This window comes from Biomphalaria glabrata, chromosome 10, assembly GCF_947242115.1.
Source record: "Biomphalaria glabrata chromosome 10, xgBioGlab47.1, whole genome shotgun sequence".
NCBI classification, from domain to species: domain Eukaryota; kingdom Metazoa; phylum Mollusca; class Gastropoda; family Planorbidae; genus Biomphalaria; species Biomphalaria glabrata.
Genome location: NC_074720.1, coordinates 32,101,740 through 32,118,993, shown reverse-complemented (window position 1 = coordinate 32,118,993; position 17,254 = coordinate 32,101,740). Strand labels below are relative to the sequence as shown.

At 35.3% G+C, this 17,254-nt stretch overlaps 1 protein-coding gene across 3 annotated transcripts in view; it reads right to left on the bottom strand.

Annotated features, from left to right (window-relative positions):
* Nucleotides 1–17,254, bottom strand: part of LOC106074340 (uncharacterized) — a 215,914-nt gene that overhangs the window by 16,676 nt on the left and 181,984 nt on the right. For all 3 annotated transcript variants that reach the window (XM_056043704.1, XM_056043705.1, XM_056043703.1), the window contains exon 5: nucleotides 10,716–10,872. In XM_056043704.1, the coding sequence (XP_055899679.1) occupies nucleotides 10,716–10,872 (157 nt within the window). The remainder of the gene's footprint in view (nucleotides 1–10,715; nucleotides 10,873–17,254) is intronic.

Sequence of the window (17,254 nt, the reverse complement as noted above, 5' to 3'; positions counted from 1 at the left end):
GACGTGGACTGTGCCCTTTCTTATGTAATAAAGTCTTGCATTCTAGAACGCCGGATTAACTTATTTTTATATTATTCCCTCTGTTCTTATTTTGGGCATTTAAGAACTCGCGTCTGCAATAAGAACATTTTAAATAAAGAGACAGTTTGTTCAATAATACCATCATAATGTCGCATATAGCAAAGTTAATATCTAGAATATATCAATTATAAAGCTAGAAAACATACTGAAGTCTAACTAGAATAAATAAGTGCATATTTAATTATAAAAAAAACAAAAGGCTCTCTTTAATAGAACCCTAACTAGCTATGCACGCTACATTATGCTGAAATTGGATTTTCAATAGTTCTCCTAATTTTGACATCATGAGCGTAATAGAAGGACAGACAGACAACACAAAAAAGAGCAGTTTTTGCCCTTTAAGTGTACCTTTAAGGGTACCGCTAAAAACAATGTCTGGATTGCGGGGGGAGGCTCAATAAAAATGATAAAGTTTCACATGCTTTATTGGTGCTACAATCTTTATTGCTATTCAAAACATTAATTTGTTTTTATTCTATGAAAGCACAGTATTATTGTAGCCCTTGTAGCACAATGGATCAAAGGCTAATTGTTCTAGTAATGCCTAGCTAACATGACCGTTAATTAAAATGGCCTGTCTTTTCAACCAGGGCAGGTCAACAGCGTGGGTTACTGATGGAGGTCATCGGCTTCCTGGGGTAAACATCGAGTCATGTGATTCCAGACAGTACGATCACGTGGTCATGTGTGTGTATCACTGTGTAGTGCAAATGATCAGCTAGATTTATTAGTATTAAAACATATAGAAGCATGTGTGAAGAAATATAAATTTAGTTATTAAGTGAATGTATTGGATCTATTAATATATAGTTTACCTTGTCAGACAATTATAATTATGAGAAGTGGATTGTATTATTATTAATTATTGAATACTTATATTGAATAATATTTAAACATTTTATTAAGCTACAAAATTTTTAGTTTAGAATTACTTTAGAAAAAAAAAACACGCTTTCCAGAGTACAAACTGTGAGACTATACATAACCAATCAATTGATGAACGAGTTGTACATTAATTCAGCAAATTTAACAAAATAAATTAAAAAGTCTATTAATGAAATGACAAAATATATTGACTAATAATTTAGCAAACAATCAATCAATCAAATCAATCTGTCTGCTAGCTATCAATCAATCGTTCAACCAATGGCAAAGTCGTCTCTTAAATCATTTAGAGAATCATTTTAAAATTAATTAATTTAGTGAGTAAAAAAATAACGGTAATACGATTTAAAAAAAATAAATAAATTATTTACCAATAATCCTATTGATCAGTCAATTATCTACGTATAATCCTATTGATCAGTCAAAGAACAATCAATTTAATTTTCATATGAATCAGTCAAATCCAGTCAATAAAGCAATTTAGTCAGTGATTCTAAAATACATTAACCAATCGGCCCATCAACTAACAAACATTCATTCATATGAATTTTTTTTCAAAGATAAATTAACTAATCAAGTCAATGCAAGAAGAATTTTTGTATGTACATTTTGGAAATAAAATCCAAATCACAAAGTTTCCCCTCTCTCTAACTCTCTGCCTTCTCCTCTCTCGCTATTTCTCCCTCTCTCCTTCCGTTCTCCAGTGTCTCTCCATCATTCCCTCCCCTCCCCTCGTTCCTCTAGCATTTTAGGTAATTTTCTATCATTGATGACCTTCTCTTGCACCGCAGCCATTATGGTCCTGGGACCCATCGTCTTCTGTTACTCTCCAATCCTACTCCCTACCCTCACCCCTCCTTCTTCGTCTTCTCCAAGTTGAACTCATCAACTAGAATCACCAGATCACACAGAGGAACTCTTTTTTTTTTTCCCTTCTGCAAAAACACTTCCCGTAACTCAAGATAAAAAAAGTGAACATAGTTACTTCCCTTTACAGCAATCTCTTTTAAAAAATCTAAAGTCACTAAATATAAAAGAAATGAAAAAGAGAAAAAAAAATAGAGAAAAAAAGAAAGAAATGAAAGCAGACGATACGAACTCTTCATCTCAGGCTAGTCGCCCACTTCATCAGGCTTCAATACATTTGGTCAGCCATCTTTATCACGGCGTCGTCTTTAGCTTGCATAGAGTCGTGAGCTTCTTAATAGGGCGGTGGTACTTTAATAGGGTCCATCAGTCGGTCCGGAGGATCTCAACTATTATTTGAAACGATTGAATCGCTTTTCTGGGTTTTTTTTGGTGTTTTTTTTTTTCTTTCTTTCTTCTATACTATCAAATGTTAGTCCTTGATGTTTTTTTCTTCGACTGTTTCTTCCTTATTTGCTTTGTTTCAATACTTCTAAAAGTTGAAAGTTTTGTGTTTTTTTTTATCCATACCTTACAAGTGGATCAACAGAAAATGGCAGAAGAAAAAAAAATGATGCTAGCAGAAATATCAAAGTACGGTAATAGAATAAATGGATAATGGTAGAAGAAAGAGTTGATGATTGTAATAGAAGTAGTTAATGAAGGTAGAACAAGAGTTGATAGTGGTAGAACAAGAGTTGATAGTGGTAGAACAAGAGTTGATAGTGGTAGAACAAGAGTTGATAGTGGTAGAACAAGAGTTGATAGTGGTAGAAGAAAGAGCTAAAGGTAGAACAAGAGTTGATAGTGGTAGAAGAAAGAGCTGAAGGTAGAAGAAGAGTTGATAGTGGTAGAAGAAAGAGCTGAAGGTAGAACAAGAGTTGATAGTGGTAGAAGAAAGAGCTGAAGGTAGAAGAAGAGTTGATAGTGGTAGAAGAAAGAGCTGAAGGTAGAACAAGAGTTGATAGTGGTAGAAGAAAGAGCTGAAGGGAGAATAAGAGTTGATAGTGGTAGAAGAAAGAGCTGAAGGTAGAACAAGAGTTGATAGTGGTAGAAGAAAGAGCTGAAGGTAGAACAAGAGTTGAAAGTGGTAGAAGAAAGAGCTGAAGGTAGAACAAGAGTTGATAGTGGTAGAAGAAAGAGCTGAAGGTAGAACAAGAGTTGATAGTGGTAGAAGAAAGAGCTGAAGGTAGAACAAGAGTTGATAGTGGTAGAAGAAAGAGCTGAAGGTAGAACAAGAGTTGATAGTGGTAGAAGAAAGAGCTGATGATTGTAATAGAAGAAAGAGCTGATGATTGTAATAGAAGTAGTTAATGAAGGTAGAACAACAGTTGATAGTGGTAGAAGAAAGAGCTGATGATTGTAATAGAAGTAGTTAATGAAGGTAGAACAAGAGTTGATAGTGGTAGAAGAAAGAGCTGAAGGTAGAACAAGAGTTGATAGTGGTAGAAGAAAGAGCTGAAGGTAGAACAAGAGTTGATAGTGGTAGAAGAAAGAGCTGAAGGTAGAACAAGAGTTGATAGTGGTAGAAGAAAGAGCTGAAGGTAGAACAAGAGTTGATAGTGGTAGAAGAAAGAGCTGAAGGTAGAACAAGAGTTGATAGTGGTAGAAGAAAGAGCTGATGATTATAATAGAAGTAGTTAATGTATGTAGAACAAGAGTTGATAGTGGTAGAAGAAAGAGCTGAAGGTAGAACAAGAGTTGATAGTGGTAGAAGAAAGAGCTGAAGGTAGAACAAGAGTTGATAGTGGTAGAAGAAAGAGCTGAAGGTAGAACAAGAGTTTATAGTGGTAGAAGAAAGAGCTGAAGGTAGAACAAGAGTTGATAGTGGTAGAAGAAAGAGCTGAAGGTAGAACAAGAGTTGATAGTGGTAGAAGAAAGAGCTGAAGGTAGAACAAGAGTTGATAGTGGTAGAAGAAAGAGCTGAAGGTAGAAGAAGAGTTGATAGTGGTAGAAGAAAGAGCTGAAGGTAGAAGAAGAGTTGATAGTGGTAGAAGAAAGAGCTGAAGGTAGAAGAAGAGTTGATAGTGGTAGAAGAAAGAGCTGAAGGCAGAAGCAGAGTTGATGAATTTTACAAAATGTGTTGGTAATGGTGGAAGAAAGTGTTGGTGGAAATAGAGCTGACGATAGTAAAATAGAAGTTGATGAATGTACTAAAAAAATACTTTAAAAAATAACAACAAAGCTTATATTACGTGTAATTGTATCAATTAGTTTGTATCAAAATAAATTGGTAATAGTGGCGGTTACAGTATAGGAATATGAGATAAACTCCCAGCAGTTAGCACTGTTCTCGGCCACTTGTAGAGAGTGGGGCCCAGGAACGGGGATGGTGCGCTGTGTACACGGCACGGACCGGTCTGGCCCAGTCAACCGATATGATCGTCTACCGTTGGGAGCCCTCAGACAGGACAGGGGTGAAGAACCCCATGTCCAGGCTTGGTGGTTGGATAAAAGCCTTTCTAACCTCCAACGGGATAATGGCGCCTACGTCGCCGACGCCCTATTGGACTTCACTGGAGGTAATAGATCTCTGTTAACAATAATAAATCTGTGCGATTACAAAATATTTGTACCATTTGTTTTGTTTAGTGCAATCTCATACTTTTAGCTCTCTCACTACGCTATGATCCAATCACTTGATTGGACCAGTTGGGACACGGGGGAGGCGAGAAGAAATAGTGTTAATGTTACCGTGATCGCTTTATTACGTTGTAGGGCTTGAATTTGAACTCAGAGCTCAAGCCTCTTTAAGGGACTAATTCAATTTATACCACCACATCTTTCAAGTAGTTTTTTTCCTTGTTCAATATCAAACAAAATAATTAATTGCAATTAGTTAATTAACAACAGGTTATTTTTATTGCTTTTTGTTTTTTTATCAGGTACAAGAAATAATTATGCTAAATTTCGATTCGTTCCGAGATTGGTTGTGGGAGAAATAAAGTGTACAAACTTTTTACCAGGCAGTTAGACAGACAATGTGTGTTAATATTAGCTTTGTAAAAAGGGTAAATAGCAGTAGGAGAGAGAGTTGATTGTTAAATACCCATTAGTGCTATTATAGAGTTGGTTATAGTTTAATATTATGAAGAAAATGAAAACACATTTGGCTTAATGATTATATCAAAAGAGAACTTGATAATGCTACAGATGATGCCCGAACCAGAACAACAATGATGACAAATAAAGCCCATGAGTTTATAGGAATGGCGTGATGATAAAAAAGCCAGGATTATAGATGTAACTTAGCTTATCAAACAGTCATACATACGTCTCTCCTGGGGGCCTCGCTCAGGGACTTATCTCTCTTCATCTTTCACTCCACTAGACAACTATCAACACTCACTCCAACAAGCACTCGGCGGGCCGCTCGTTTCTTGCCCAAACATATTTAACCTTTGGACACCCCCAAAAAAAAAAAAACCGTCTCGGCTTTCATAACACCTACTCACTCACGCGCCGGTCTATCTGGTGAAATCACGAGCCTCCCATCTGATCCATCCACGCTCAGAACGTCTGAGGGACGCACATACCAGCGTAATATGAAAGATTAGTCGAATGTCATTGAAACACTTTCAGCTAGAAGACAAAACAAAATGTCATTAACATCCCATAACTTAGTATCGAGTTCCAAAGGACAAGAGATGTCAAAGTTAGTTTGAAGCCAAGTATTACGAACGTATTAGGTTTCACTTTTAATACCTTCTTTTTTTTTTTTAAATTGGCCAAAGTAAGAATAACAACAGGCCTCATTTTGACAAAGAGGCTCAGGTACAGAAATGAAATGGCATTTCATTTCACACACAAATTGTAAGCATTTTTAGACAAGGAACAAGAAGACCTGGTTCTCATTTCTTATCTCTGCCTGTGGTCCCTTCTGGGGTAAAGGCCACTAACCAGCTTCCTCCAGGTTTCTCGGTTCTGGGTGAGTCTCTCCAGCTGTCCTCACGTCTTGCCCATAGGCGACCAACCAGCTTCCTCCAGGTGTCTCGGTTCTGGGCGAGTCTCTCCAGCTGTCCCCACGTCTTGCGCATCTGCTTGGCATCTACTTCCAAATCGCGGCGCCATGTATTCCTGGGCCGTCCCCTCTTCCTCTTTCCTTGGTAGTTCCAGGTTAGGGCTTGTCTTGTTATGTTGGATGCAGGCTTGCGAAGGGTGTCACCTATCCATCTCAAGAGTCTCTTAAGGGCATATACTTTAATGGGCTGCTGCTTTATTCTTTGCCACAGTTCTTCATTCGAGATCTTGTCTGGCCATCGGATCATTAGAATCTTCTTCAGGCAAGTATTGATGAATACCTGGAATTTTGTCATGGCGGAGATGGTGGTTCTCCAAGGTCTATGCACCATAAAGTAGTATTGGCTTAACAATGGAGTTCATATAATAATTCATATAATATAACTATATATAACTAGATGGTCTGTTTTGCCAAAAAACTTTTTATTGGGGGGGGGGATGGAGGATGGGATTAACAGCTAACGAACCACAACGAGGGCAACAAACTTGTCGACGCCTCTGGTTTATTATATTTCTTTTCATTTAGTTCCTCACTTAGTAATATTCAAGACACAGTTGTGATAGTAAAAAATACTGATGCTTAATTATTTTTTATGATGCATAAAAAATGTAGTCTCCGATATTCTTTATATTAAACTAAATGTACAAGCTAGCAAAGTATTTTATTTATTCACAAATGTAGTCATTTTTTTAATCTCATTTCAATTTACATAAAATAAAAAAAATAAAAAAAATTAACGATCTTCCTAGACAATTATCTAATTGAGCTCACTCTGGATCATCAAAATAAATTCAAAATAAATCATCTTTAAAAAAAAATGGCTTAAGTCTTTCATATTTGAACAGCGATAATTTCCAAACTTAACTTCAATGTTTCAGTAAAGAGTAGAATGAATAAATAAAGGTTTTGCGCAGGCGTATTCTGTCGAAGCTCCAGTGCAAATGCCTTATAAAACAATTGGTAACAAGCAAGAGAAAAGAATAATACTTTAAAAAAACAAAGCTTATCTAAGGGAAAGAAACGCTACTTACAGCCATTTATCTAAAAATTACATGGTTTAGCTACTTTTCTGCTATATGAAACAAAATTAATTATTTAGTACTATATGATTAACTATTTGGTTACTTTGAAGATTAATTTGTGTATTGTGATCGACTATGAATAATTGTACTAAATTTCAACTTGATTTGAGAAAAAACGTATTCAATGTTCTTACCGAATAAAGTAAGTTGATATAACCTTTAAAATAAAAATGTTTCTATCGCACAGATTTATATGTCTAGGTTAATCAAACATATAATTACATGGCTGATCCAAACTAATTGATACAATTACACTTAATATAAGCTTTGTTGTTGTTGTTTTTTAAGTATTTTTGGATGTTTTTCTTTTCAATATGACTTGTTTTAGTCCTTTTTTTTTGTTGCAACTTTTTTATTTCTATCTTCTGCTTTGCTTTTGAATGTCAATATCTTGATCAACATATTTACATTGCAACAATCAGATCTCTCCACAAGGTTGCATGTCAAGCAAAAGTCTCCACAGCCTTCAGTTACACTGTACAGATTTTTCCCAGTAGAGATTTTCCAGTTATCATCTGGATGTAAATGTCAATAATATGAAGTATATAGATTTCAGAAAATATCTCTGTCTGTCTTTCAGTCTGTTTATCAAAGAGCTCAATCTTAGTCTGCCTCTTGTCACAACGTATCCAAGAAACAATGAAACAGAGTCTCTCTGACTCGCACTAGGATTCCCATCCCTCCCTCCCCCACATACACACACTAACACCCCTCTCTCCTTCTCTCTATCTCGCCCTCTTTCTCTCCGTCTTCCGGCTCTTGTCCTCACCTCTCTCCCACCACGTTACCCATAAATCAACATCCCTCCATCTTTGAGCAGATTTACAAGTAGGTAGAGTCTCGTTGGTCTGCCGTAGTAGTAAGTCAATAGAAATACGTTCTCACAAGAAGAGGAGGAGTGTGTGTGTGTGTGTGTGTGTGTGTGTGTGTGTGGTAAATGGAGACTGTGAGGTAGGAGAGAAGAATGACCATTCAATCAAAACAGGACATCGTGTTGAATACTTCCATAGATGTCTGCAGTCTTAAAGAAACAACTAATGTTTTAGTAAGAATGTTCAATAGAAGGTAAAATGTCAAAGTATTTTTTTAAATTACAAAGCTTATATCAATTCACTCTGTCAGCCTGTCTGTCTGGTAAAAAGTTTCAACGCCTTGAATCAATACAAAAATTAACCAATTCGTCAATTAATTACTGGTAAGTGATAATTTTGTTTGTAACCAACAAGGGAGATTAACCCTTCAGTATTTAAAGATAAGAATAAATGCGTAGGGTATGGTCCCCTTAGATACGTGAACACGTTATTGCTCCCACACCCATTTTCGAATCAAGTTGAAACTTTAAAAGAATATTTATTGTACCTAAAAAAAACATGAATCAATTACAAAGTTAACCAAATAGCCATTTATTGGTAATTAATGTGATTTTGTATACTGAATAAGGAAAATAACATCTACATTATTGAGACATATAGTTATAAGTGTGGTGCTCTTTCCCTTATATAAACTTTATGTAATGTTTTTTTTTTCAATTTCGCTTGTCTTTATGTTGTTTACTTGTTTTGTTGTCTGTCCTAATTACAATGCTGTGTTTAAGAAACAAACTTGGAAGTCATTCCGGAAAGGAGGGAAATCGGAAATAGCTGATAGACTAAATTATAACTTCAGAAACGCATTGTCTGATCAACGCAATATCCTCGTAATATCACGACATCTTCACATCGAAATACTCAAAAACAAATAATCGTCACAGTGATCAAGCCTTTCGTCCATTTATGTCAGCAGCTCTCAACCTTTTTAGCTTGGCGACTCCTGTTTACAATTCCTCACCTATTCGCGACCCCAACAGTAAATTATTTTCGTTTATAAGTCAGATGTAACAAAATTATAATTGGAGGCCTAATATAAATATCTGATTTGCATTGCCAAAGCTTAATGATTAATCACGGTACAGTATGTCATTGTATTCTTGAAATAGATATTTCTCCTTACTTTCCAATTACAAATAAATGAAATAATTTGTTTCTGACGTGCATCTATTGACATTTGTATTTCATATTCACATTTCGCACATATGTGACAATTTTCTGTATTTAAACTTGATAACCAACAGCCTGTTTCGAGAAATTAATATAATATTGGAAGAAGAAGAGGTAATACAGACAAATCATAAGCCAGCCGCGAACGCTTAGTCTAGAATATTGTGTGTAGGCCTAATTGAAGAGAAATGTTTCACTGTTCAACTATTTCTGTGTCCTAAACATCTTTAATTTTGACTTTCTTTGGATTTCTGGCAAGTGCAAATGGGATGTGAAGTAGATTAGGAAAGTCAAGGAGGACATTGTGTCTACACACATGAACACAAATGTTCTTTCACAGAAATGATCATTTGTTTCTGTTTACCAGTCATTTCCCTTATAGAGAGCTGAGAAGGTTAGAAGCATGTAAATATTTTTTTCGTATCAAAAGACATACTAAAGTTTTTCAATTCCTGCTCAAACTAATGGGGCAGGCAGAGGAAACAGTGGAGCATATCTTACAAGAGTGTCCAATAGCTGCGGGTAGACAACTGAAGGGTCACTTGAACTGAATGGGGGGAGCTATGAGGAACTACCTTCAACAACAGAGTTCCTTAGCTGAGCACTACGGGAAGTCCATGGTTTCTTTCCCGGCTACCATTTGGACTTCATTTAATGTTCATGTTGTCCAATGTGTTATGGATTTCTAAACTAAGTTTACGTATTAAAATTTAAATTTATGGATGCTTTATTCAACCTTTTTTAAAACGTACATTGTTTAGTTCATATATTACGGATATTTCGCATTTTAATGAATAAATCGGCTAAATCGGCATTTGCAAAATAGGCACGTAGCTTTTATATTTCTCTAACATATTAATTATATTGAAAAAAAAAATAATATATAACCATTTCCTTCTTTAGGAACTCTTGCTGCAGTCTACTCTAAACAAACATACCGGAAAGGCTGGAATAGATGTCCTTAAAATAATTTTTTCTTCTTTATAAGAAAGTGCTTTAGATATATTCAATCTATATTATTAGTAGTATAGAATAATATACATCGTTTTATAGAAATAAAATTGATGTTTCTATAAAAAGACCCACAAAGGAGGCAGTAAAGCCTCAAAAAGAGGCAGTAAAGCCCCCAAAAGAGGCACACAAAAGAGGCACACAAAAGAGGCAAAAAAGAGGCCTAGGGCCCAAGGATTCCTATGATGATAAAGCTAAAATTAAATAGCGCAAACGCTGAGGTTTCCTACAAAAAAAAATATATATATAATGAATAACACTGACTTTTAAGTAAACAAACGATAGTCCAGAACCTGTCCAGAAGTAACAATTCGTTATGCATTAATTTAAAGTTACACAAATATATCTGCTGGACAATTAAAATGTTCGAAATAAATTCAGAATCAGTTGTCTGCAGCATCTATCCTCCAATATTAATATATTTAGTAAATTTCAATGGAAAAAACTTCATATGTGACAAGTTTTACATGTTAGAATGGACAAAATATTCCATATTTATGGACATAAGCGACCCCTGACAAATTGTCAATCGTACCCCAACGTGGTCGCGATCCACAGGCTAAGAACCCCTTATTAATGTCATTACCCCAGGGGCAGATAGGTTGTTATTAGAGGGACACAATCCTTGCTTGCCAGTACTACCTTATGCAACAAGGTTGTGTTATACGGTGTCAAAAGCAAAGAGAGACCAACCTGCAAAGTTCGTCGATGTCCGTGGCTTCGTGGGAAGAGGTCATGAACTCTGGGGTCACGATGACGTCAGCGGAAGCATGAAGCCTTGCCTCCAAGCTGTCGCAGTCGTAGATGCTCCGTGGGCAGTAGGTGTTGTCGTCTGCCAGCACCCTCACAGCTAAAACATAGAAAACTTTTATTTAAAAAAAAAAAACTTAATAAAATAAAGGGCTAAAGAATAGAAGTCTCATTCTGAAGCCAGAGTAGCTGGATATCAGAGAGGACAATCGGGGTGTGCTACTCTACAATGTTCGAATCCTGTAATATTGATAGCACTGTTCGTTGTTTGATGCTGATATGACGTTATGTATGTATTGGTTACCATATTTATAATTGAAATACTGAATGCAATAATTTGTTTATACAAATAAAAAATTCTTTAATACACGTAATGGAAATTACGAATGCTATTATGTTTAGGGGTGGAAATTATGTTTTAATCCCTCGTCTTAGAACTAGTGTTTATAATTAGATTTTATCTATATTCTAATATTCGGGATATAAGTTAATAATGTTATGTATTCCTAATGTTTATGTTGAGATATTTTTACAAAATCAACATGCAGTGCTAGCACACGTAGGTTACAGTTGAGATCCTCAAATGTATTTGTTATCAGCTTCAAGCATGTCTCATTGCATTACAGTGAATTAATTTAGAATTTAAAAAAAAAATGATAATGGTGATTTACAAACATAATGTCGAATTTTTTTTTTCAAATGCTGGTTGCACTTCATTCAAAAGAGCTGTGTTTAATGACAGCAAGGAAAACCTTCTCCCAGATAGCACCTTCCTCCTTCAATTAGATTAGACTATAGCAGCTGTTGGCATGAAAGTTGCCCTGTATAAAAGCTTTTTAAAAATGAACTACAAATGATCCTTAAATACACATTTCTTTTTTTCTTTTAACTTTATAACATAACTTGTTATTATTTAAAAAAAAAAAAAAACTTTCTTTCTTCCTCTATTTCACTTTCCACATTTCAATACCCACACATTGTATGTATCTTTAAATACGACTTTCATCTACAGACGAATTGACCATGCAAGGAGGTACACGTAGTTGTTGGGGTCATTCCTTGACGGACTTTGAGCCGATCAAGTGAAACATTGAATCGTCCAACTGAAGCAGCTATTGTAAATGGCAGAGTGTCAGAGAAATGTTCCACTTATGGCCTGGAACTAGCGATCCAGAATCTCCATAAGTGGTATTATCTATAACACCCCACCCCCTTTTTTTTCCCCCGCCAACTGCCCTCAACAACTGTAAAGACTACTGCGGACTACACCTTGTACTGACTTATCCCCCCATGGTGAGTACTCCTGAGTTAGCTCTGACTTCTCTCCACCTGATCCTGATATAGTGGTAGTCTCCCCCTAGCTCCCTTTCGAACTTAAGTCCCCTTGGAGACATTTTGTAGAACGTCGATAGACAGTCAATGAATTTGCCCAATCAGCGACAACTGTTTGAAACGATGATTCCAGCTCCCAGGTCTGAGCTCAAAAAGCCTGCGCTGATACATTCTGAATTGAACATTATGTTCTATGCACTAGATAGCTATTGCCATTATATTTTCCTCAATGTTATATTCTGACTTTACCAATTTTAATCTTTTTTCCTTTCATACGCTCAATAAGTACATACTGTTGATTATCTTATTTTTTTGGTTTACAGATTTATTTGGATAGTATAAAAATATATATTTTAAAATTGTTTATTAAATAAAGACATTCTTTACAAAATATAAATATATAGGCAGATATTTACATAAATACATTTTTTACGTACAGACAGACAGATATATAGATAGATAGATAGATAGATAGATAGATAGATAGATAGATAGATAGATAGATAGATAGATAGATAGATAGATAGATAGATAGATAGATAGAAAGATAGATTGATTGATTGATTGAATGATTGATTAAAAAAGCAGGAAATATAACTATTTCACCATAAGGCTCTCAATTCAGACTATGTACGGAGACAGGTAACGTAAAACTCATCTGTTTCTATGGCCAACTAAGGCGTTATGTGACCAGCACATCGACCAATCGCCTTTTTTCCCAACGAAAGTCAAGTACGCATTAGAATTGGGTGGACTCAAGTGTCCTTAAAATTTCTACATAAAATCCCTGTCTTCAGAGGGACTCAAACTCTAGATCCCTCCGATGGAAGTTAAACGCTATACTGCTCGGTCACGCTCTCCATTCATCTATACTGAGCTATTAAAGTTTTCTTCAGCTTAAGATTCAGAAAAGTAGACAATCGAGTCAGTAAATATTTGGTCTGTTCACAAAGATAAAGACAGCCTACGAAGAACGTGTATCTCTACTGTTTGATTGTTTGCTTAGTTACCAATTATGTCACTGCGGATCTCAATAGATGATTTAGTCCAATCCATCAACTGCTTAGAAGACAACTATAGACGTTTTCTTGTTCGATCCAACAATATTGGTAATTATTTGTAATACAAGGGGAAAAAACGCATCGTTAGCATCAGGCAAACTTTGAAGCTTGTTTTGAATTTCTTTAGTCAAAAAGAAAATTATTTAAACAAGCCAAAAATTACAGCGCGTTAGTTGAAGCAAGATTTGGTTTTTAAAAAATTACAAAAACAAAGACTTAACATTTCTCCTACTGCTACAAAATAACACCGTTTCCACAAACAGACCCACACGCAGACAAAAACGTGTGGTCACATAGATCGTCCTGAGATTTGTTTTAAAAACAATGACTACCGATTGCAAGAAAATTATGTTCATATATTGAATTAAGTAAACAAGCAATTTAGTGATTGTATAAAAAGGTTAAAATATTACAGATTAAAGGTGAAAATTATTAAAACTTTGATACATCAATTTGAATCTAAAAAAACAACAAAAGTCTTCAAATTTTCTTAAGCGATTGCTTTATTTTTTAAAATACCTCTATGTAGCTCATATTTTCGCGGAAGGTTGGTGGGTGGACTAAACTCGAGAATGGCTCTAACGATTTTCCCCAAACAAATTAACAGATGTATATCGCCGAGGAAAACAAAATACTAGCTCGTTAGCCATATCGGGAAAACTATAGTTTGAGCGTCAATTTTTTTTTCAATTTTTTCAAACTAAAAAAAATTTTTTTTAAATATTTAATTTGGCTAGAGAACTATGTTCCAACATCGGTTTTGAAAGGACTATCGCTTTTTATAAGGACTTCGCGTTCGGGAATTTCCGTATGTGTCATCATTGAATCAAGAGTTTAATAAATAAACGGGAAAACATTGCGCATCGTCTTCAAAGACTAGATTTAAGGGCCTAACATTGGACTAGTATAAAGTGTTGTAGATCTCTACGTTCGCAAAATCAGGAATCTTTCTCCGGATATAGAGGGGGGGGGGGGGGGGGGAATTGTGGCTGGGTAAAAATGTTCTTTTTAAATCTAACATTTATTCATTATTAAGAAAGAAAATCAATCACTCTATAAGTTGTATAAAGGAGGTATTGTCTTTTTTAAAAATGCTTTCAATGTTTTTCTTGTATTAATTGTCACTGATGAACAAGTTAGAAGAATTCTCACCTCAGTGGCTGCTTGAACTTGTCTACAAACGTTAACAAAACGTTTACATTACGCTGTTCACTAACACGCTTTAGTATTTTGAAAATTAATAGAAGTTACACTTGTAGAATACAATTTGTTAAAACAAATATCATTAAATCTCTGTCGTGCTGCAGACATCCACATATTATCTAAGCAGAATTGAATGAAGCCTAGAAAGTTGTATAGATCTCTTGTGTCTTGAGTTGTGTCTTTCTTTTTAGCTCATGAATTTCCGACATTTTATTTCTCTATTTTTTCTTTTTTACATCCAATCCTCGTGTCTTATTTTTCATTAACTTTTGGAGCTATTGACTCAACGTAGACACCAAATTTGACAGTGATCATCTCCCCCTTTTTTCATTCTCTGTGCATTGAATTTATTCTCTCCTATATTATTCATTCTAGAAATCCATATTTATATCATTGAAAACCGAAAAAAAAAAGAATATATATTCTAGTTTTTATTGAGGGTAAAATAAAATGTTCTAATTCGTTAGATACAAGTCCTTGAATATTTGAAGATTTACTTTTGGGATCTTTCATTTTTTAAAGAGAGAAAGATGGAGTGAAAGATGGAGTGAAAGATGGAGTGAAAGATGGAGTGAAAGATGGAGTGAAAGATGGAGTGAAAGATGGCGAAAAAAGTAAGAAAGAAATAGAGATCATCAAGTGAAAGAAAAAGAGGCATTGAAATAAATACTAAAGACAAAAGAAATTTTATTGAAATAAGGAAAGGAACTAAAGACATTTATGGAAATAAGAAAAGGAAATAAAGACATTTATTGAAATAAGGAAAGGAACTAAAGTCATTTTATTGAAATAAGGAAACGAACTAAAGACATTTATTGAAATAAGGAAAGGAACTAAAGATATTTATTGGAATAAGGAAAGGAACTAAAGACATTTATTGAAATAAGGAAAGGAACTAAAGACATTTTATTGAAATAAATGAATTAACTAAAGACATTTATTGAAATTAAGAAAGGTAAAGGATGAGCAAAGGGAATTAAGGAGCAATTAATACAATTTTTTAGAGATAGAGAGATCTATGATAGTAGAAAGAAAGAGAGATAAAGAAAGAAAATAGAAGAGAAGATGATGTATTTATGGATTTATTAAAGACAGTTTTTCCTGTATTTTTTTGGTGAAAAGACTATTTAAAAATGTCGTAAACGAGTTTGTCTATTTCAAATGAGGACTGTAAGAAACGTAAAATGCCAGACACTTTAGGTAGCATTAAGAAGGTAATACTATTATTGTATTCATTCATTAGTCTATATGGGTTTTTTATGTCTATATGTTTTTTTTTATGTCTACATGCAGCTCTTCGTTTAGCACTCAATTAACACCACATTCCATTTCAGTGGGTCTCACTTGATCTATCAAGGGCGTCATTACTCACGTGCATTAGTGTCGAAGTGCCTTGAGCTGGGACCTGCAGAAAATTCAATTACCCTGGAGTCAAACCGAGCCAGACTGTAGTCCACGATTAATCCATGGGCGGCCACCCCTCGACCTCAGCATTGACCAGCCTGGCAGGGTTGTTGCCCCTAATAATAGTCATCCTAGATCCTTATTAGATTTAACAGTCTCAAATATCAATCTTCCTCATCTTGCCTTTTTTTTACTACAAGCTCCCAAAATGGTGGAGATACTTGTAAAACTTTTCAGATTGAAACGAAGTTAAACGATGTCATAGTTGTACACGCTTTTTTTTAAATATTCCAATAAAAACGAAACCTGACAAATGCGCCTAGTGATAGAATTAAGATGTTTCTAGGTTATGGCTATATTATATGAGGATCACATACTTTGGACGAATGACTCTTTAATATCTCTTAAAAACTAGCATTGTAAGTCAAAATTGCGGATTATGCCCATATTATTATTTTCTCTCTGTAGTTATCATCCACTTCCCTCCACTTCCACTCAGGCAATGTAATTAAGAACAACATTTATGTCTTCCACACCAAATTCAGACGTTCGTTGACGCTAAACAAAGTGTGCTACGTCACAGGATCTCATCATTAGGCTGATACAAAGCAAATATGAATTTTTCCTCGTTTGAACTTCAATGTATTCTCTAATCTCCCTTTTTTGATTATAGTCTTTTGTATTCAAAATGACCACCTCGTGATCTGATTGGGAGTTGGCTATTACAGTCCTTGCTAAAGACTTTTCCAAAAATAAACAACAACAAAGAAACTAAAAAAAAAACAACAAATCGGGGAGATAATGACAAGGGCATTAATGTTCATAATTGTAATTTTCCGGCTGAAACAAATATCTCGCCAATCTGCTCCGCAGTAACACCGGAGAAATCATTTTTGGTGGGGGAATTATATATACAATGATAGAATGATCTTGGGTTGCATATGAGACACGATTCCTACTCTAGACCTTGCTGCTGTAATTCAACGGAGGATTCAGCCTCTGTCGCCTCAGCGTGGCGCCTCCGTGAAAACGCCCAGTAGTGGAACTAGAAAGGCTAAGTACGGGAAGCGAACAAGGCCCTTGCAGGGCTACTTTGGGTGAGCTTTTTATATTTTTTTATCTCACTGGGGGTGGGGATGTAACAAGTGGCCAAAGGCCCTAGTCCTACGGGCCGTTCCACAAAGGGGGTGGGGGCCGACACCATTGTCCCATTAGCTGAGGCGGCGGTCCCTGCACAGAACAGTGGCGGTTATAAAGTATAGGTAGGAATATGTAGCAAACTCCCCATGGCGGCCACTTATAGGACCCATGACTGATGTGAGCCTTGTACGCGGTACGTTCTCTCTTACTCGGTCTATGGATCAATTTTAAACTTTTGAAGCATTATTCATTGTTCCTAAGGAAAGATGTATTAATAAAGAAAAAAAAAGTTAATTAAATAAGGTTAGATAAACTTTTAAAATATATTTTTTCTATATTTTG